General features: G+C 50.4%; 1 protein-coding gene across 1 annotated transcript in view; it reads right to left on the bottom strand.

Moving 5' to 3' along the window:
- Otoa (otoancorin) overlaps positions 1-22,688 on the bottom strand; it is a 55,180-nt gene that overhangs the window by 15,739 nt on the left and 16,753 nt on the right. Inside the window, 13 exon segments of the mRNA XM_048332436.1 lie at positions 255-442; positions 2,391-2,517; positions 3,676-3,769; positions 5,723-5,913; positions 6,479-6,614; positions 7,613-7,632; positions 7,634-7,687; positions 11,175-11,292; positions 11,411-11,469; positions 16,441-16,581; positions 17,178-17,336; positions 18,947-19,162; positions 22,117-22,240. Of these exon segments, the coding sequence (XP_048188393.1) occupies positions 255-442; positions 2,391-2,517; positions 3,676-3,769; positions 5,723-5,913; positions 6,479-6,614; positions 7,613-7,632; positions 7,634-7,687; positions 11,175-11,292; positions 11,411-11,469; positions 16,441-16,581; positions 17,178-17,336; positions 18,947-19,162; positions 22,117-22,240 (1,627 nt within the window).

Genomic DNA, 22,688 nt, shown 5'->3' with positions numbered 1-22,688 from the left:
ACGCCGGGCCCTCCACCTGCCCCCTGGCTCCTCCTCCTGCACGCTGGGCCCTCCACCTGCCCCCTGGCTCCCTCCTCCAGTGTCCCATCTCCAGAGGAAGGAGTCGCCATCCATCATGGAGCCCAGGCAGGGAAATGTCCTCAGGGTAAAAAGGTACCAATTTCTCCCCAGTGTCCGCACACAGGAACAGGGGGCTGGCGGGGAACTGGGCGTTGGTCCTTCTGTCGGACTCCACTCTGAGGAATGGGCCTTACCTGAATCGCCTTCTCCTTCAGGGCCATCAGCTGAGGGTGGCTGAAGGCCCGGATGGTCCCCAGCAGCTCAACATGCCTCAGGAACGTGTCTTCATCCATGCAGAGCAGCTCCTCCGGTTTCCAGCAGACATTGGCTTCAGCCAGTGTGAAGATGGCGTTGGAGGAGGGAACTGCATCTCTGTGGCATCCTGGGAAGCAGGAAGTACAGGAAAGGGCAGATGCAAAGAGGATGTCAGGAGATGTCACTTTTCTCTACTGAGTAATGTTCTTCCCCTCCCAGATCAGACTGAGGGATCCAGTTCCACTTTGAACCCCACTTCGGCCATTTTAATTTCCCCGTAACACATGCATGGAAATGCCAATATTTTGTACATCCTCATGCACAAAGAGGGAGCCCCCTGTGGGCAGGAAGACCTGGTGGGGACCAGTCCCAATGTCAGGCTCAGACCCAAAGCTGTCTCATCCTCTATGCTTCTGTTTCCTTGTTTACCAGGTGAAGACCAAATCAATGAACATATTCTTAGACACAAGGCACTCACACAGCCAGGCAGCCAGTAAGCGTTTAATAAACGGTAACCATTGTTATTTATGGTGCCCGCCTAGCCCTCTGCACATCAGAGTTTGCAACCCAGAATGAGGAGTTCCACACAGCTCCTGTGTCATCCCAGCTATTTGGGAGGCTGAGATCTGAGGATTGCGGTCCAAAGCCAGCCAGGACAGACAAATATGAGAGACGTGAGATGTGGTAGGAGAGCACCAGCCAGTGAGTGAAAAGTGTCAGGTACTGGGTTCAAGTCACAGTCTTAGACCAAACATTTTTAAAGGAAGAATTGAGAGACCCATGGTGCCTGGCTCATAAGAGAGCAGTGGGGGGTCAGACAGTGCCCCAGAGGAACGTCACCCAAGGGGGACACAGCCAGACTGGGACTCTTTGCTCACTGGCCCTGATTTCGCCTGTCAGCGCAAAAGCCAAAGCTGGGGGAGGGAGGAGAGTGCTCTGTTGGGACCCAGCCCTGGCCTCGTCTTCTGTCCCCTCTAAGCACACCAGCCTCTCACTCCCTGTCCTGCTTGCACCCCTGCTGCCTACCGGCCCTCTGCCCACAAGGCCATGACTGCAAATACCTACAAGGCTCACTCCCACAATCCCTTGGGCCTTCATCTTTTTCTTTTCTTTTCTTTTTTTGGTGCCACTCCTGGTGCTTGAACTCAGGGCCTGGGCACTGTCCCTGAGCCTGTTGTGCTCAAGACTAGTGCTCTACCACTTGAGCCATAGTTCCACTTCTAGCTTTTTGTTGGTTAATTGCAGGTAAGATTCTCAAGGACTTTCCTGCCCAGGCTGGCTTCCAACAAGGATCCACAGATCTCAGCCTCCTGAGTAGCTAGGATGACAGGGGTGAACACCCAGTACCGGGCAGTCTTCCCTCTCTCAATCAGATACTTTATTCACGATTTTCCTTCCCGTCATGTGATGCCACCCTGCTTTACTTTCCTTCCTGGCATTTATCCCCACGAAATACACATACATCTCATGGTGTGGAGTGAAACCGGCTATGGAGAATGCGGGCTCCTTCTCTTCTACTCACATAGTAGATGCTCAATAAATATGCGTGGGATGAACAACATAGCAGACGAGCCATGGCTATTATAATTTTTATTGGGTCTCATTAAATCTGTTTCCTCAGGCCTGGCACAAGTGTGCACTGAGTAGATGAACAGGAAGGGCAATAAAAATATCCAACACTTTCTGAGCATTTTCCTGCCTCCTGAGGGGAATCCACTCATCCTCTTCTGTTAAGCTCAGTTTGCTATAGGATGAAAAGGAGGCACAGAAAGGTACATGAGCTTACTCCAAGTCACACAGCCAGGAAGGACAGATAGGATGCAAATCCAGCCAGCCTGGCCCCCTGGAGGCCATATTGAGCTGCTTCAAGCCAATGCTACTAAAATGCTTGCTACATGCATTCGCTTATTAAACAGACTGGCAGGTGACCCCAAATCCCTTCACTGGAGGGTCATCCACTGTCCTGTGGCTCCCACCATTCAGTCCTGTGGATAAGCAGGGCTCTCACTGTCACAGACTCAGTCCCAAATCGACTTCTGCCCCTTAACATGGGATGGGACATTCCAGAAGCTCACCAGACACCGTGTCCAAGCTGGGGGTCCTGTCACTACTGTTGCGGACAGATTCGAAGACAGCCCAGAGGAATGCAGGAGGCAGGGTCCCCGCCATCATGGAAGCTGTTTGCTGAAGTATATCAGGAAACTGTGGGGTTTAGAGGAATAAGTCAGAGCCAGGCAACTGCGGCTCACGCCTGGAATCCCACCTACTCAGGAGGCTGAGATCTGAGGATCACGGTGGAAAGCCAGCCTGGACTGGAAAGTCCATGGCAATATCAACTCCAATTAACCACCAAAAAGCAGGAAGTGAAGCTGTGCCTCAAGTGGTAGAGCACTAGCCTTGAGCACAAAAGCTCAGGGACAGTGCCCAAGCCCTGAGTTCAAGCCCCAGAACCAACAAAAAAATATTTTTTTAGGGCTGAGAATGTGGCCTAGTGGTAGAGTGCTCACCTAGCATGCATGAAGCCCTGGGTTCAATTCCTCAGCACCACATACACAGAAAATGGCCAGAAGTGGCGCTGTGGCTCAAGTGGCAGAGTGCTAGCCTTGAGCAAAAAGAAGCCAGGGACAGTGCTCAGGCCCTGAGTCCAAGCCCCAGGACTGGCAAAAAAAAAAAAATAGTTAATTTTTTAAAAGGAACAAGTAATAATTAGAAAGATTCAAGTCAGAGCCAAATCAGGTTTTTCAAGTGTCTGTGTGTGTGTGTGTGTGTGTGTGTGTGTGTGTGCGCGCGCATGTGTGCGCACACATGCGTACATGCTAGTATTAGGGCTTGAACTCAAAGTCTTGCACACTTACTTAGCTTTTCCACTCAAGAGGTGGAGATCAGGAGGACTGTGGTTCAAGACCAGCCTGGGCAAAAAGTTATCAAGATTCCACCTCAACAAAACAAGCCAGGTGAAATGGGGCATGCCTTCAAGCCTAGATATGTGGGAGGAAAAATCTCAATATAAAGCCAGGAACGAATGGCACCGGGAAACCCAAGGGAAAAGGGTGTTATGAGGAAACAGTCACATCCTGCAAAGCAAAAAAGGGAAGGCTGGGCACCAGGTGACGGTGGCTCACGCCTGTCATCCTAGCTACTCAGGAGGCTGAGATCTGAGGATCCCAGTTCAAAGCCAGCCTAGGCAGGAAAGTTCGTGAGACTCTTATCTCTAATTAACCACCAAAAAGCCAGACATAGAGCTGTGACTCAACTGATAGCACTAGTCTTGAGTAAAAAAGCTCAGGGACAGAACCCAGGTCCTGAGTTCAAGTTCCAAGACTAGCACCAGGAAAAAAAAAAAAAAGACAGAGTAGATACCTTTAAGGCAATGGAGTGTAATTCATCTCCTGAGAAAAGCGCCAGGAAAGGCCCTAAATCCTTCGTCACCTCAGCTGTCCAGTTCTGAGGAGGGCTAAGAAAAGATAATCAACAGCACAATGAAAAAGTACGCAGTGGTGGGCACCACTCCCCTTGCCCGCCACCATGCCAAATCCTTTCTTTTCAAGCACCACACATGATACCAACTGGCCAGCAGAGGCACCCCTGGGAAATCTGGCAGCACTACCAAAAGGCTTTTTTTTTTTTGTCAGTCGTGGGGCTTGAACTCTGGGCCTGGGCACTGCCCCTGAGCTCTTCAGCTCAAGGCTAGCACTCTACCACTTGAGGGATGGTGCCACTTCCAAGGCTCTTTATTTTTTTTCTGATTATCCCCCAGTAAAGAGGCAATTGCACACCAATTCTTGTTATCACATGAAGAAATGAACGCCAACACCAAGCAATGCCCCGCAGAGGGATAGAAGAAACATATTCTTGAGAACATCATTTGAGAACCCAGATCTAGCCATGCCTGAAGCCCACGCCTGGAGTTTCACATTCCATTCCGCTTCCACTGGCTTTGGTGGGAATTATCCAGTTTCTACCACTTTCGCCACATTATTTCCTGTCTCCCCTTCCTCAATAAAAGAGTACAGTGAGACAGCTGATCCTTTGAAAATTATCATAACAGTCTATTCTTACAGCAAGGAAAACAAAGTGTCTCTTGAATTTGACAGAAAAATGGTATTGAAGCAGAATCCACTGTTTTCAGACAATGTCTACCGTAGCCTATCATCTAGTCTCTAAGGGATTAACACAGATGCCCCCCTCCATCGTCTCTGTTTCTTTAATCCAAATACTCCACCAGACTGTAATACTCCACCAGATTCTGAGGACAGGAATCACACCTGTCTTAGTGCCAATGTACTCTCCATTCTGCTCTACTCTTCTCTGCACTTACTGAGGGGGCAGCAGGGGAGGGGGGTGATGGGCCACTCTAGGGCCAAATGCTGTTGGTCCTGTCTATAATCCCAGCTGTTTGAGAGTTAGAGATTAAGATGATTGTAGTTTGAGGCATAAAGTTAATGGGACCCCCATCTCAACCAACAAACCAGGTGTGATGGTGCATGTCTGTCATCTCAGCAAGAGTACAAGACCCTATCTTAAAAGAAACTAAAGCAAAATGCCTGCCTAGCAAGTGCAAGGCCCTTTGTTCAAAGCCCAATGCATGTGCGCACGTGCGCGCGCACACACATACACACACACACACACACACACATACTTTTCTAGGTCATATCAACAATAAATGTCAGAAATAAGATTTCAACACAGGTCTGGCTGCTAAGAGCTAAGGGCCAGGACTGCAGGCCAGAGGTTCAGTGATTGCCTAGCATTCATGAAGCAGCTCTGGATTCCATTTCCAATATAGGAGGCGGGGGAGTATTTTGATAGGCACCTGTGTCTCATGTCTGGAATTCTAGCTACTCAAGAGACTAAAATCTGAGGCTCACAATTCAAAGTCAGCCCAGGCAAGAAAGTCCATGAGATTCTTATCTCCAGTTATTCACCAAAGAGGTATGGCTCAAATGGTAGTGCCAGCCTTGGGCAAAAAAAACTAAGGGAACAATACCCAGGCTCTGAGTTCAAGCTTCACTCTCAGTGTAGACGTGTGTGCACGCACACACCTCTAAAATTACATCAATATCCCTTGCGTTTGAACGCACTGTCATGGGCCAGGTGCTGCAGCTCTTGCCTGTCATCCCAGCTGCTCTGGAGGCAGAAACAGGAGGATTGCAGTCCAGATTGACCTGGGGAAAAAAGCCCAAGACCCATCTCCAAAATAACTAAAGCAAAAGGGCTGGAGGCATGGCTCAGGTGGTAGAGCATGAAGCTCTGAGTTCAACGGCCAGTAACTGCCTCCCCACCAAAAACAGTGTCACCTGTTACACTCTTTCTCTTCTGCCCCAAGGCATGTCAATGCCCTCCATGACGCCTGTGGGCAGCCACGGCTGGCAGCACGCCAGTCCCCGAGCCCAGCATGGCCCCTCACCCGCACTGCTCCAGGAGTCGGTGCCTCACGGCAGCCTTCTGCTCCGGGCTGAGGCCTGGGCAGCCTTGGAGGCCATGGAGGGCGAAGGCCCAGGCTCGGGGCGAGATCCCACTCTCAATGACAGGCCCTGGTAAGTGACACAGCAGGCTCCCCATGATGTCCACAGCATACTCGTCGGCAACAGAGCCTCCCTGAAAGCAAGAAGGAGCTGATGGGAGACCCAGGGGCCCAGGTCCCAGAACCAGCCCCACACCCCCCAAAATCCCTTCAAGACTCTGGGCTCTAGATCACCACCACCCCTGCCAGGGACCACAACTCAGGGTTGAACTCAGAGCCTGGGGCACTGTCCCTGAGCTCTTTCACTCAGGGCTAGTGCTTTACCACTTTGAGCCACAGAGCCACTGCTGGGTGTCTGGTGGTTAATTGGAGATAAGACTTTCCTGCCTGGGCTGGCTTCCAACCATGATCCTCAGATCTCAACCTGGGATTACAGGCATGAGCCACCGGCTAAGCCACTGGTCTCTGTCCCTGGGGAGTGTGAAGAGCCCCAGCCTAGGCATCCTTCATCCAGCACCAATATTGCTGCCCCTGCCGCTGCTCCGGGGATGCTGGAGTTCAGCGCTGCCTTGAGACCCATGAGTCCACCTTTTGACCACCTCGGGGGCTCAAGACCCCACCCAGGTGTCCCCAGGGCCCCCAGGATGGCCAGAGACACCAGAGGGGAGGGCGCATAGGCTGCACAGGCCATGTCCTTACCAGGCACTCCTGCACTTTCCTGAGGACCAAGTTCCTCTTGTGGGAATCCAAAACCAAGCAGTCCAAGCAGCTCTTCCCCAGGGTGACCAGGAAGGGCCCACAGCGCGAAGCGGGCACGGACGCCAGGAAGCGGGCCCTGGACACACAGGGCAGGGACGGCCCACCCCAGATCCCAGCCCACATCAGCACAGCTTCCACCCAGCATGCTCCTCTCCCGAGAACTTCCCAGCATGCTCCTCTCCTGCAAGCCTTCCAGCATGCTCCTCTCCTGCAAACCTCCCAGCATGCCCCTCTCCTGTGAACCTCCCAGCATGCCCCTCTCCTGCAAACTTCCCAGCCCCTCTCCTGCAAACTTCCCAGTATGCTCCTGTCCTATGAACTTCCCAGCATGCTTCTCCTGAAAACCTCCCAGCATGCTCCTGTCCTGCAAACTACCCAGCTTGCTCCTCTCCTGTGAACTTCCCAGTGTGCTCCTCTCCTGTGAACTTCCCAGCATGCTCCTCTCCTGAGAACTTCCCAACCTGCTACTGTCCTATGAAATTCCCAGCATGCTCCTCTCCTGCAAACTTCCCAGCATGCTTGTCTCCTGAAAATTTCCCAGCATGCTCCTCTCCTGTGAATTTTCCAGCGTGCTCTTCTCCTAGAGAGAAACTTCCCATAATGTTCCTCAAAAGTAACCAGACCAAGAAGGCTGAAGACATGATTCAGCGGTGCAGTGCTGGCCTAGCAAGCATGAAGCACTGAATGTCAAACCTAGTACTGCCAGGTGCCTGTAGCTCACACCTGTAATCCTACCTACTCAGGAGGCTGAGATCTGAGGATCCTGGTTCAAAGCTAGCCAAGGCAGCAAAGTCTGTGAGATTCTTATCTCCAGAAAACCAGGAATGAGCTGTGGCTCAAAGTAGCAGAGCACCAGCCTTGGGGGGGGGAAAAATCCTACGACCGGCACCCAGGCCCTGAGTTCAAGGCCCAAGTCCAGGCACAAAAGCAAAACAAGAGAAAAAACTCTAGTGTAGAGGGCAAGGCTTAGCTGACTAGGGTGTGGGAGAGCAGGAGAGAATCACAGGGCTCCCATGATCTCCACCCTCTACCTTCCTCCCTGCTGGGCCAGCAAGGGGCCAGATGTCCACTTACGGGAGTGTGGCCAAGAGAAAAAGGTGGCATAGATGACCTGGAAACTTCCCAGTATTTCCACGCCAAACAGTTAACCTGCAAGGTTAATGATGCTAGGAAGCGAGTCCAATTGAAAGGAGAGCAGAAACACAGTTTCCTGTGTACCAGGCCCTGTTCTGAGGACTTCATGAATATGTTTGCTCACCTAACAGAGAACCCTGGGGTATAGGCACTCTGCCCCATTTACAGATGAGAAAACCAAAGCAAAATAGAGAGAAGAGCACTAGCAATTAAGTGTGTACTGATCATAGCAACTTAGTTTATAATGGCAAGACAAGTGACATATAGCCAGAGTCATAAATTATAGTACATGCACACAATAGACTGCTGTTGCAAACAATGTCTCAGCAAGACAGAATTACATGTATTAGCTTTCTATGACATCTATGCATATATAGACATATACATACATACATATATACATAGCTGGGCACCCGGTTGCTCACTCCTGTAATCCTAGCTACTCAGAACCTAAAGCCTGAGGATCACAGTTCAAAGTCAGACTGAACAGGAAAAGTTTGAGAGACTTTTATCTCCAATTCACCACAAAAAGCCAGAAGTAAGCTGGGCACCAGTGACTCACTCCTGTAATTTTAGCTACTCAGGAGACTGAGATCTGAGGATCACCATCCAAAACCAGCCCGGGCAGAAAAGTTCACATGAAACTCTTATTTCCAATAAACCACTCAAAAACCAGTAGTGAAACTGGCTCAACATGGTAGAATGCTAGCCTTTAACAGAAAAGCTCAGGATCAGCACCCAGGCCCCGTGACCGATTTAAAAAACAAAATCCAAAAGTAGAGCTGTAGCTTAAGTGGTAGAGCCACCAGACTTGCACAAAAGAGCTCAGGGACAGTACCCAGACCCTAGTTCAAACCATAGTACTGGGGAAAAAAAAAACCTATATCAATACATATGCATATAATATATATACAAAACTGTGTAAGAAGAATAAGCTCGGGTGTGTGTGTGTGTGTGTGTGTGTGTGTGTGTGTGTGTGTGTGTGTGTGTGTGTGTCAATATTAGGGTTTGAACTCAGGGCCTGGGCACTGTCCTTAGCTTTTTCACTCAAGGTTGGAGCTCTACCAGCTAAACCACAGCTCCACTTCTGACTTGCTGCTGGTTAATTGGAGGTATGAGTCTCACAGACTTTCCTGACCAGACTGGCTTCAAACTGGGGTGTTCAGATCTGAATCCTCCTAAGTAACTAGTATTACCAGGTGTGAGCCACCAGCATCTGACCTTGGCTGAGGTTTTTACAATACAGGTGAACGTGTTTGGGATACTATTTGAGAACTCAGTCGGTAGCAAACCCTGCCCTGTCCTCCCTGAGGAAGGAGGCTGCTCTCCCTCCGCCCTCTTGACCTCTGGACTGGGGAAACTGGGCTCCCCTATGGACCTAGGCCTTGCCGGATGCAGAGGGCAGCCCTGGTCTCCACCCATTAGGTGGCGCTAGCACCACCCTCTCCCAAGCTGTGACCAGGTGTTTCCACACTGGGCAGCCCCTAGGAGACACAACAGCACCCTGGAGAGGGCCAGCATGCCAGGGAAAACTGGCAGAAATCTCCCTTTCTCCATACTGTTTTGTTTTATACAATACCGATGTGTTTTCAGCAACTGTCAACAGCCCACACACATTTCCTCATGCCCTGGTATTTGGAATCTAGGAAGCACCGTGGGGTAGCTGTTCCGGCTCCCACAGGAACGTCCTCCTCTACACCAGCCTGTTCACCAGCCATTGGCTCAGCACTGGCTCTCCTGCCTCAGAGGCCTTCTCACTCAGTTCATGGCTCTCACCATGCAATGTTGTGGCCTGGGCAGGTAGTTCTTGTTGAACTTGTCCAAGACCCAGAGTCTGTCCTAACACTGGAAAAGGTGAAAGGGATAGAAGGACAGAGGAAGAAAGAAAGAAAGAAAGAAAGAAAGAGAGAGAGAGAGAGAGAGAGGAAGAGGAGAAGGAGGAAAAAGAAGAGGAAGAGGAGGAAGAAGGGAAGGGAGAGGAGGGAAGAAGAGGAGGAGGAGGAGGAAGAAAAGGAGAAAGAGAGGAGGGAAGAAAGGAGAAAGGAATGGGGAGAAGGAGGGAGGGAGAGAGGAAGAGAGGAAGGAAGGGAAAGGAAGGGAAGGGAAGTGGTAGAGCATCTGCCTAGCAAGTTCAGGGCCCTGAGTTCAAATTCAAGGAGCAAAAAGAGCAAGAAGAGGAAGAGAAGAAGGAGGAAGAGGCTATAGAGATAAAGGTATTTGGAGATTTAAAACTGGAGCCAGAGGGCTGGGAATATGGCCTAGTGGCAAGAATGCCTGTCTCGTATACACGAAGCCCTGGGTTCAATTCCACAGCACCACATATATAGAAAAGGCCAGAAGTGGCACTGTGGTTCAAGTGGTAGAGTGCTGGCCTTGAGCAAAAAGAAGCCAGGGACAGTGCTCAGGCCCTGAGTTCAAGCCCCATGACTGGCAAAACAAACAAACAACAAAAAAAAAAAATACCTGGAGCCAGGCACTGGTGGCTCACACCTGTCATCCTAACTACTCAGGAGACTGAGATTTAAGGATTGTGGTTCAAAACCAGCCTAGGTAGGAAAGTCTGTGAGGTTCTTATCTCCAGTAACCTTCTCCCTCCCCATCCCCCAAAATAAGAAAAAAAAAATGAAGTGAAGCTGTGGTTCAAGTGGTAGATTGCTTGCCTTGAGCAAAACAAGCTCAGGAACAGCACCCAGGTCCTGAGTTCAAGTCCCAGATGGCACCAAAAAAAACAAAAAAGAAGAAGGAAAGAAAAAGAGAATGAGAAAGATAAGGGAAGGACGAAGGGAGGGAAGAAGGGAGGGAGGGAGGGAGGGAGGGAAGGAAGCTAAAGAAAACCCAGTTCAATATTTGGTCCCAAGTTATTGCTTAGAGTTGAATAATGGTGCTATCACTGAAGTAGGGCAATTGGGTCTGGCCTGTGCCATCTTGGCCACATGGTGGATCTAGGAAGGGTCTGGCATCTTGTTTTCATGGTGGGGGAAGGTGAAGCCTCTACCCTCAAGTGAAGGGCATGGCTGAACCCCTGGAGGCAGGGGTGGGTACTTGGATGATAGGTTCCTAGACCTGTCAGTCCAGTGCCTGGGCCTTGGAGTTTCCTGTGACCCTGACCCCTGAACTGACCCTATTTAGGCCTGGCCCAGCTCAGGCCCCATGCCACCTGTCTCCATGGTCATGTGCTGTCTCTTGTCTCCTGTCTCTTCTCCAGCCACTATGGTAGGCCACTTCAGCTCTCCATTGGAGCTGAATTGGTTTGTTGGTATTGTTGTTTTTGTTCTTTCTTTTTTCTCTGGCTTTCATGGCTTGCTTTCCTAACAGTGTTGAGTGTATTTCCTGGCTGCTAGTCTTTGAAACAGGAGTCCACTATGCAGTCACCAGCCTTTTAATAAAGACTCCAAGATCTGACCTCTCAAAATGTGGCTTCTCTGTTTTCCTCCCTTCACATGCCCCCCACAAAGCAACCCCATGACTGGCAGGGAGAAGAAGAAAAGCAGGAAAGCAATACCTGGTTTGGTGAAAGCCAGGGGAGATTGTTCTCGAAATGCTGGAAATGGGCCAGGAAGAAATCTGCGCTCATGGCGTCTATGTGGGAGCATGTCACACCTTTGACAAGCTGCCCAACACTGCAAAACAAGGTGGGGGGGGGATGGAGAGAAGGACCAAGAAGAAGAAGAGTCCTCCAGGCTTTTCTAGAAGAGCCCAGAGAGCTCTTCCATCTCAGGCTGGGCTTTGTTATCCTACCTCAGGAACTGCTCAGGCATGTCAGTGGTCTTTGAGAGCTGATCGTACAGGAACAAGGCCTGGGGAGGGGAAAGAGTGACAGAATTTTTGCCCTCTGACATTTTCTGTGTGTGCCAGTCCTGGAGCTTGATTTGAACTTGGGTCCTGGGTGCTGTCTCCGAGCTCTTTTGCTCAAGGCTGACACTCTACCACCTGAGCTTCAGTTCTGCTCTGGCTCTTTGTGGTTAATTGGAGAGAAGAGTCGCACAGACTTCCCTGCCTGGGCTAGCTTCCAACTGAAACCTCATATCTCAGCTTCCTGAGCAGCTAGAATTGCAGGCATGAGCCATGCCCAGTGAGACATTTTATTAGCACCAACTCATTGTACAGGGGGATTCACTTTGACATGTCCATAAATGCAGACACTGTATCTTGGTCAGACTCACCTCCTCCATTACACTCCCTCATCCGCCTCCTTTCCTCTTCCCAAATCACGCCCAATAAGCTTCAGTGTTCCATATTCACACAGGGACATTAAGTATGTGGGTCACATCCACCCCCACTGTTGGGGTTTTTTGCCCCTCCCGGACTCTTCCTTCTTTCTTTCCACCCTCCTTTAGTCCTCTCCCCTAACCCTCGGCCTGCAGGTAAGTTAGAGTGGGACGTGGGGGTCGCTCCGACCTGACAAGCACGTGATCTGCCGCAGATGTGTGACCGCCTGCAAGGAACACATGCAACGGGGCCAGCTTCTTAGAGCGAACTGACTTTATTGAGATAAGGACAAGGGGAGATGATTCCGAGGGAGGGGTTTGGCCAGGATGTCGATAGGCTGAAAGGTATCACCTGACCCCCAAGAGCGCGCCGGGCTGGCTAGAAGGTTGGGGGGCTGTTTGCCCAACCGGTTCCTCTGGATTCCAATCCAGAGGGGGTAGAAGGGCCACATTCCCCAGGGCTGGGGGAGGGGCATCGAGCCCCTTCCATCAAGGGGGGAAGATGGACCCCAACACCCCACCACGTCAGCCTCTCTGTGAACCCTGCCTTACCCTCCCACCGCACCCCACTTCCACACACAAGAATACATTCTACATTCCTGCATTTGCTTCTAGAGGATGCTCACTGCTCAAAGGGGGTTCATGATTTCACACGTGCACATACAGCATAGTCGATGCAGATGGACCCTCACTTACGTTGCCCCCACTACAGCTCTCAGTGAGCTCCACTTTGCCAACTTCATTCACAGATGCAACAGGCTTCCATATTCTTCACCCTCCCATGTCCTCTTTTTTTCCTCCTCCTCATCCCCACCCTATACACAATGGAATTTCACTCATCTCTTAGAAAGAATATGATGTTATTTTCATGGAAAAGGATGGACCTACAACAAATCATGTTAAGTAGGCAAGCCAGACTTGAAGAGACAAATGATCTCTGTTTTCTCTCATATGCAAAAGCTAGATCTAAAATAAACCAAGACATGATAAATTCTACAGGACTCTAGGCATTCACACACAGTGAGACCAAATGATGACACTCTCAGGAGAGCAACAGAAGGGTGCAACACCTATATGCATCAGATCATACAAAGTAATACTTATTGAAATGAACTCCAGGAAATGGAAACAAGAGGGTTTTTCTTTTTGTTGTTTTTGTTTTCTTTTTGTCTTTTTGTTTCATGCATATGTTTTGGGGAGCATAAGAGGAGGCACAAAAATGGAGGGACAAGGGATAAACAAACGCAGACACTATGTTGAAAATGAACTATACAACTTGTGGATGAAGATGGGTGGGAAAACCAGGAGATAGCAAGGGAAAGCTGCCATTGTCCAAGAAGAAATGTCCTCATTACCTGACTTGTGTAACTGTAACCTCTCTGTACATCACCTTTATAAAAAAATAATTTAAAAAAATTAAAAATAGAACTAGAACCGGGCACTGATGGCTCACCCTTATAATCCTAGCTACTCAGGAAGCTGAGATCTGAGAATCTCAGTACAAAGCCAGCCTGAGCAGAAAAATGCATCTCTAATTAGTTACCCAAAAAGTCAGTAGTGGAGCTGTGGCTCAAGTGGTAAAGCACTAGCTTTGAGAAAAAGGGCTCAGGAATGACACCCAGGCCCTCAGTTCAAACCCCAGGCTTGGCACACATGTGCATGTACACACACACACACACACACACACACACACACACAATTTTATACGCACCTAGAGAGACATGGAAATGCTTCTGTGTTATGATTGACAGCTGGGCGGAGCGCCACCCACTGAAGCCATGAAAGTAAGGCCCAGATCATCTGACTTCATTTATCACTGGGGCAACAGAGGCAGGGTTAGGACTGTACCGTTCCTAAGTGGCCGATTTGAACAAGTATCAGCATAACTCTGGAGCCCGCGCCCTTATATTCCAGATGATTCTGTAGGCACGATGAGCGCGTGGCAGGGCTTTGGTATTTCTTTCTGTGCTTTGTGAAGCTGTCTGCAGGCAGAGAGGCCTCTCTGTAGCCCCTGCCAGCCAGCCTGCCCTACGGATCCTGAGCCCAGAGCGTCTGGACATGCTGAACAGAGAGCTCTGGATGTCAGTCAGTACAGGAGCTTCTGCAGACCTATGCTGGCTCGGGCTGTCCCTAGAGAAAGACATGTGGGACACGTTTGCTTGAAGGAATGCCTTGTACAAAGTGCCTAACTTGCAGACGCAATCAAGAATAACATTTGTCTCTTTTATAGACTCTGCAATCTGGAACATTATTCCCAAATGGACTAGCTGATGAGCTGTGTGGATGGTGGCTGTGATGTGACTTGTGGTCTTGAATAAAGGCCTGGGCCCAGGAACGTAGGGTGGAGGATTCTAGGCACTCTGTGTGCAGCCCAGAGACTTCTGAGGACACGGGGTCAGGCTGGGGAGGTTGGAAATCAAGACAGTGGTGGCTCAATTTTCAACACAAGGCATACAACCCGGAATGAAAAGTTACTAGGAGCGGAGTGCCAGTGGCTCCCGCCTGTAATCCCAGCTGCTCCAGAGGCAGAGATCTGAGGATCACAGTTTGAAACCAGCACAGGCAGACAAATCCAAGTGATTCATCTCCAATTAAGCAGCAAAAAGCTAGAGATGGGGGTGTGGCTCAAGTGGTAAAGCCCCAGCCTTGAATGAACAAGCTAAGGGGCAATGCACGGGCATGCTCTGGGTTCAAGCTCCTGTATTGGCACACACATAGAAAATAAAAGTTACTGCAAGCTTGCTCGTACAATGACTAAATGGCTTGCTGACAGGGCGACTACAAAGTTCATGCAACTGGACGGTCCGTAGGCAAACGGGGTGGACAAACAGGACATTAGAAAGGCCCTAGCTAGCGTGAGGAAAGATGATCCACCATGAACAAAGAAAGCAGGAAAAAGTGTGTAAGTACCAGAAAGCACCTACCCAGAAAGGCCTTTCTGCCCCACCCCCCACCGCCAACAAAGCCGGGTTCTAAAATTCAGCCAATCCCAAGGGGTGCATGTGTTAAAAATTAGCCAATAGAAAAGAAGATTGGGACGGCCCCATAGTACTCAGCCAATGAGGAACCAGCGGAGGGACTTGGGCATCAGGGAACATGGTGCTGGCTGTGGATCTGCAGGGCCACCATTCCAGTATTGCTCTCACCATCCGTGGTGTCTCCAAGCCCGTTCTTTGAGCTTGGTCTGGTGAGTGTGTCTCACACCATGGTCCTCCACACAACTGCATCAACTCAGTGGCTGGGACAAAAGTAGCCGGAGGTCCTCCATATCTGGGCGTGCTTTGCAAACATAAATAATGGCTCCAGCCAGGTGCCAGTGGCTCAGGCCCGTCATCCTATCTACTCAGGGGGCTGAGATCTGAGGACAGCAGTTCAGTGTCAGCCCAGAGCAGGAAAGCCTGTGAGACACTTGAAAAGTCAGAAGTGGAGCTGTGGCTCAAGTGGTAGAGCACTAGCCCAGAGCAAAAATAAATAAAATAAAATAAGGCTGAGCGACAGCACCCAGGTCCTAAGTTCAAGCCCCAAGACTGGCACACACACACACACACACACACAAACACACACACACACACACACACACAATTGCTCCAGTGATTGAATTTGATTGGTTACACAAAAATATCTTGGTATAACATCATCTAGCCTCATGAGATACCCCAAGCAAGACCCCCCGACCTGACAGGGAGCCTACCTGCCTTGCTCATTTCCATACCCCCAGCCTGCGGGCAGGGGACAGTCAAGGTAAGAGAATGGCAGTGGACTAAGGGTAAAGAAGTCAGAAAAGGTTCGACAAGTTCTACCACACACAATGCTCACTAACATTGACAACACACTGCTCACAGCCGGTGGCATACACCACAGATCCTCTTGCACAAGAGAAATTGAGGCCCTGCAAGGAAAAGGAGCTTCCCCAACACTAATAAATACATGGGTGCCAGAATTCACACATAAGTCTTGTCTCACTTCTTTTTTTTTTTTTGCCAGTCCTGGGACTTGAACTCAGGGCCTGGTTTCTGTCCCTGAGCTTCTGTGTGCTCAAGACAAGCACTCTATCACTTGAGTCACAGCACCACTTCCAGCCTTTTCTGTTTATGTGGCACTGAGGAACTGAACTCACAGCTTTATGAATGCTAGACAAGCACTCTACCACTAAGCCACATTCCCAGCCCTTGTCTAACTCCTTGCACCAGGCTGTTCTGCCTCCTGCATTTAACCTCACAGGAATAGATAAGTGGCTTCTACCAATAAACCCAAGACAAATCTCTCCCCCCACCACAAGGCAGCCAGAAATGGAAGATCAGGGTAGCAAAAGGGGCAGCCTGATGATAGAGTGCTTGTCTACTGTGCATGAGACCCTGGCTGAGAGAAAGAGAGAAGAGGAAATAAAGAGAGGAGGGAAGGAAGGAGGGAGGGAGAGAGGGGGGGGGGAGGGAGGGAGGGAGAGAGGGAGGGAGGGAGGGAGGGAGGGAGGGAGGGAGGGAGGGAGGGAGGGAGGGAGGGAAGGAGGGAGGGAGGGAGGGAGGAAAGGTGGGAGGGAAGGAGAAATCACCGTAGTCATACCTGGCTCCTTCGAAGCTCCTTGTCCTTCAGGGATGTGGCGTTGAATTGTGGCTCCCTCCGTAAATCAAAGAGAGACACTTCCTTGAAGAAAGGCCCCGGGACCTGCGCAATGCCTGAGGCTGGGTCTCCCAGCTCTGCCAGCTGCGGGAAGTCAGAGACACACAGTAACCACTTTGCATCGGGACAGAGAGCCGGCACACCTTCCTGGGCCATTCTTCCACCAGAGGCAGACAGGCAGCGTGGGCCACAGAATGGGCTTTCACATGCACCTGAGAACCCCAGATTCCTTGTTAGGGTGAAACACAAACTTCTAAGATGGTACAGATCAGCCTCGTGGCTCACACCTGTCATCCTACTCAGGAGGCAGAGCTCTGAGGACTGAGGTTCAAAGCCAGCCCCAACAGGAAAGTCTGTGAGACTCTAATCTCCAACGAACCAGCAAAAATCTGAAAGTCAAGCTGTGGCCCAAGTGGTAGCGCAGCAGCCTTGAGTGAAAAAGCACAAGGACAGTGCCCAAGCCCAGTACTGGAAGAGACAGACACACAGATGGCATAGGTCAGGAAATCTTCCCGATTCAGGGGCTAAGGGAAAGGTAAGCCATTGGGAGGGGGCAATTTCTGGGTTCACACACACACCCGCCCCGCCATCTACCTCAGCCCTGAATGAACGAATGGCCCAAGGTCAGACCTACTCTCAAAACCCCAAGCCCCGTGCCCCATGGAGGGCCTCTCTCCCACCTTGCTCAGGATACCGTGCTTCTGCACAGGTGACAGGTGCTGGGAGACCACGCTTCTCAGGACCTGTGCGAGGTCCCGGTGCTCCATGCTGTGGAGGGCCTGCGTGCCCACCCCTGCCAGCAGCACCCCCATCTGGCTGATGTTGTGAAATGATGGCACCTGGCAGAAGAACCCCGGGGAGGGGGAGGCTCCATGAGCCCCCTCCTCCGTCCCCACCACCACACCACACCTTCAGCCCGCCTCCAATGCCAGGGGCTGGGATGAGTGACAGCTGAGGAGGCCACTGGTGAGCAGGTCAGATGCAGGACTCTGGAACCTTCCTTCCTCTACTGGGAGAGAGTTTAAGACTTAAATAATTTAGTTGTGTGCTTGGGGATTTCACTGTGCAAGTTGCAGTCTGCATAAGAAAAGAAAAAGCCAGGTACCAGTGGCTCATGCCTGTCATCCTAGCTACTCAGGAGGCTGAGATCTGAGGATCGTGGTTCAAAGCCAGCCCAAGCAAGAAAGTCTGCCAGGCCCTTATCTCCGATAAACCAGAAGTGGCACTGTGGCTCAACATGGTAGGGCACTAGCCTTGAGCTGAAGAGCTCGCCGGGACAGGGCCCAGGCCCAGAGTTCAAACCCCATGACCAACAGAAAGAAAGAAAGAAAGAAAGAAAGAAAGAAAGAAAGAAAGAAAGAAAGAAAGAAAGAAAGAAAGAAAGAAAGAAAGAAAGAAAGAAAGAAAGAAAGAAAGAGAGAGAGAGAGAGAGAGAGAGAAGAAAGAAAGAAAGAAAGAAAGAAAGAAAGAAAGAAAGAAAGAAAGAAAGAAAGAAGAAAGAAAGAAAGAGAAAGAAGGGAGGGAGGGAGGGAGGGAGGGAGGGAGGGAGGGAGGGAGGAAGGCAAGCAAGCAATGAAAGCCATGAAAGCCAAGCACCAGTGGCTCACACCTGTAATCCTAGCTACTCCAGAGGCTGAGATCTGAGGATCACAGATTAAATCCACCCAGGGAAGACAAGTCCAAAAGATTCTAATCTCCAATTAACCAGCAAAAAGCAGAAATGGAGCTGTGGCCCAAGTGGCAGAGAGTTAGCCTTGAGCGAAAAAGCTAAGGGACAGCACCCAAGCCCTGAGTCTGAGACTGGGGGGAGAAAGGGAGGGAGGGAGAGGGAGGGAAGGAGAGAAGGAGCTTGGTTTGGGGCATTAGACAGAAGATAAACAACTCTGACCGGAGTTTAGAGGGAAAACAGTCTCCACACACACCCCCAATTAAAGGCTAACAAGCAAGTGCCCAGTGCCACATGGTTTGTGAAGGCAGAGTGAGGGCTCCAGCTAGCAGCCCCCACCCCACCCCAGCACTACCTTGTTCCTGCTAGGTATGAATACAGCTGGCTGTGATGGGGAGACTGTGTATGTCCCCCACAAACTTCACCAAGGCCCAAACTCCCAAGTGACAGGCCTTGAGCGGGAGCTGGGGCTTGATGAGGTCTTGAGATCATTACAGGAGCACAGGGCCCTAAACCAATGGGATCTGTGCCCTTCCAACAGGAGGTGCCAGGCAGCCTGTGCCCACTGAGATCACATGACGCACACAAGATGGCAGCCACCACATACCCAGAAGGGACCTCAGCATGAAACCCACCCAACCAGCACCTTGACCTTCAACTTTCCAACCTCCAGAACCGTGGGGGCACCCGTGTTGACACCCTCTAATCTATCCTCTTTTGTTGTGGAAGCCTTGGCTGACACATACTGGCCTTGGGTCAAGCCAGTCAGAAGTGCCCACTGACCTGTTCCTGGGCCAAGTATTTGGCAGCCAGGATGATGATCTGGCCCCTGGCCCAGCCTGAGACCTGGTTGAGGGTGGCGATGGCACGGTGCACAGCCCCAGGGGAGAGGGACTCCAGCTGGCGGTGGCTCAGCCCCACAATGGCATCAGACAAGGAGCCCAGGGTCTCATTGAGAGTCTGGTTCTCGGTGGCTATGTGAAGGAGGTCAGCTTTGAGCTGGGGGAACAACAGACTGGAATGAGCGCTGGTAGAGCCCAGGGCGGCAGCTCCTGGGCCAACACCGGGGTAGAAGGACTCGGCTTCCTCCAGTCCAGCTGCCTGCTCCAGCCCTCTGGGCCCAAGGACCATAAACAAAATGGCTCCCCTGCTGACAAGGCCTCCCTGCCTCTCGCCTTAAAGTCCTGAAAATTCACTTTGGGCTTATGTATTCATGTGCAGCTCAACTAATTCATCCTTAACATCTTGTGGGAAGAACACTTGTTTCCTTACAACTCCAGTGCGTTCTTTTTTTGTTTTTAAAGATGCTCCTCAGTAGATGAATGGATAAAGAAAATGTGGTATACATACACAATGGAGTTTTATTCATCCATTAAGAAGAATGATATTATATCATTTGCAACAAAATGGAAAGACCTGGAAAAAAATCCCGTTAGGTGAAGTAAGTCAAGCATAGAGACAAAGGACACATGTTCTCTGTTATAGTGGACGCTGGACCTAATTTACAAATGTGCAAATAAACACATACAAGATTGTATGCAAGTGCACATATGCATTCAGTGTGTATTAACTGTGTGTGTATTTGCAGAGGAGAATTCAAATGGTGTAATTCCTTAGAAGAACAAACTCAGAGTCCAACAAAATGAATACCAGGAAACTGACACTTGAAAGGTGAGGGAGGAGTCAAGGGTAGGGGGAGGCAGCAGATGAATAAAGACAGGAAGTGAGGAGAATGAAGTCATAATATTCAATGCAAGGCTGGGAATGTGGCCTAGTGATAGAGTGCTTGCCTTGTATACATGAAGCCCTGCGTTTGGTTCCTTAGCACCACGTATATAGAGAAAGCCAGAAGTGGCGCTGTGGCTCAAGTGGTAGAGTGCTAGCCTTGAGCAAAAAGAAGCCAGGGACAGCACTCAGGCCCTGAGTTCAAGCCCCAAGACTGGCTAATAATAATAATAATAATATTCAATGTGTATCCTGTGAAATTGAAAAAGAGGAGTGCATAGGTAGGTTTGGGAGGGATGGAGAGAATGATGAAAGGAGTGACATCCATCAAGATGTGTTGTACTCATAGATTTGTTGGATAGAAACTTTGTGCAACTACTTACAGATAATAAAATATAATTTTTTTCCAGTTCTGGGGCATGAACTCAGGGCCTGAGCCACTGTCCCTGGCTTCTCTTTGCTCAATACTAGCACTCTACTACTTGAGCCACAGAGCCACTTCTGGCTTTTTCTATATATGTGGTGCTGTGGAATCGAAGCCAGGTCTTCATGTATACAAGGCAAGCACTCTACCGCTAGGCCATATTCCCAGCCCAAAATATAATTTTTTAAAGACCATAAAGCCATGCACCAGTGGCTCAGGCCTGTCATCCTAGCTATTCAGGAGGCTAAGATCTGAGGATTACAGTTCGAAGCCAGCCTGGGCAGGAAAGTCCATGAGACTCTTATCTCCAATTAACCACCCCAAAACCAGAAGTGGAGCTGTGGCTCAAGTGGCAGAGTGCTAGCCTTGCACAAAAGAAGTTCAGGGACAACACCCAGGCCCTGAGTTCAAACCCCAGGACTGTTCAAAAAAAGAGGGGGTAGGGGCTTATATCCTTCCAAGTCCTCCTGTGTCTTTATAAAAATAGTGTCCTTTTTTGCTTTAATCTTTGTGCCGTTACTGGGACTGAAACTCAATGTCTGTGCACTGGCTCTTAGCTTGTGCACTCAAGGCTGGTGCTCTCCCAGTTAAGCCAACACCTCCCCTTCTGGCGTGCATGCGGTGTGTGTGTGTGTGTGTGTGTGTGTGTGTGTGTGTGTGTGTGTGTGTAACTGGAGATTGGAGTCTAATGGACTTTCCTACCAGGGATGACTGGGACCTGCAATCTTCAGAGCTCAGGCGTGAGCCTCTGGTGTCCTATATGTCATTTTTACAGAGTTAGAGTATGAACAGAAGTACAATTTTGCACTCTCTATTTTCACTTAAGAGCTTGTTTTGTGCACATTGCACACTTCTGGGATGGTTTTAACAGCTGTTTTATTACAGCATACCCATCTGATCACAGTGAGGTGCACTTTCAGTCTGTGCTGGTGTGCGGACCATGCCGCTGGCAGGGGAGTGACCCCCAGATCTGTGACAGCAGTGGCGAGACCTCACTCACGCAGGTCTTTACGACCCTTCCTGCAGCCTTGAAACGGCCACTAGGCGGCAGCAGAGTGAAATACAGGAAACAGCTGCAGCCTCTGAGAGCCAAGAACTGCCAGCCATTGCCACAGCAAGGAGCTCCCCCCCTGCCCCCCCCCCACACACACAGGCACCCCCAGGCACTGCCAAGGGAAAACGCGTGAGCTAGAAAGATCCCAAAGGCCCCCCAGATGAAATTACATTTGATTTTCTTCTTGGTCAAGGCTCCCTTGTGGCCATAAAATACACATTTGTACTTGGCAGAGGATGCTGGATAAGGCTTTCTTCTCTCTGAAAACCAAATCGAGCATTGACGGAGACCGCATGGTGTGTCAGTGTCAGGATAGATCAGGGACATCAGAAGGGGTGTGTGTGTGTGTGTGTGTGTGTGTGTGTGTGTGTGTGTGAAAATCCCCTGCTCAGTTATTGATGGCTGTAGCAATAATTGGAGTTGTTTTGTTTCGTTTTCTGAGAGACCAAAAGAAGGGAGAGGAGAGAGGACGGGACTGAGATCTAGTGGAGGCAAGGTAAGGTGAGGTGGACGAGGAGGGGTGGTGGTTTGCACTTGCTGACCTGTCCTGAGCCTGCTCTGGGGACTCAGTATGAACAGAACCCCAAGGAACTACAAAACCACACTGTGGCCAAGTCACTGCCCCTGAGACTGGCAGGGCCCCGCCCACCCCAGCGAAGCTGCCACCCGCTGGGCCAGGCCCCCTGGCACTCCTCTGTCTCCTGGCCAATGGCTCCACCCATGCGCAGGGCCTTGGGTCCACATCTGTACCTGCTGGACAGCCACCCGGGAGCCACGCAGGCGACCACACTTGACCATCTGGTGGAGGAGAACACGGGCCCACGCGGCATCCAGCAGCTCCAGGTCATCGTAGAAACAAACCAGCAGCCCTAGCCTGGGGGGAAGGAGAAGGGGGTCATGGCTAGTAAGCTGAAGGGGCTGCAGTCTCACCCCCTACACACATACACGCAGGGGTCACAGGGGTGACTCTTCAGTGTCAGCCAGAGCCCTTTACTACGCCCATCCTAAAAACCAAAGGTCTCATGGCTCTTTTTCACAGAAGGGCAAACTGAGACCCTAGGAGATGAGGGCGTTTGTGGGAAGTGGAGGAACCTGAGGACTTAAATCAGCTAAGTCATCTCTCCTTCTGGGCAGGGTAAAGGGCCTGAGGAAAGGGGCTCCCTACATGGCCAAATGTTTCCAAAGGGGAAGAGAAAAACAATGCCCTGGCCTTGGAATTCGAACCCTGGCCTAACTGGGAGGAATCTATATAGTGCTTCAGAGCATAAACTCAGGCCCACCAGAGCCCAAGACCCACATCTGTGAGGTATTTATATAACTTC

This window comes from Perognathus longimembris, chromosome 23, assembly GCF_023159225.1.
Source record: "Perognathus longimembris pacificus isolate PPM17 chromosome 23, ASM2315922v1, whole genome shotgun sequence".
NCBI lineage: Eukaryota > Metazoa > Chordata > Mammalia > Rodentia > Heteromyidae > Perognathus > Perognathus longimembris.
Note: the sequence above shows the minus strand (reverse complement) of the source record. Positions and strands in the feature narration are given on the sequence as shown.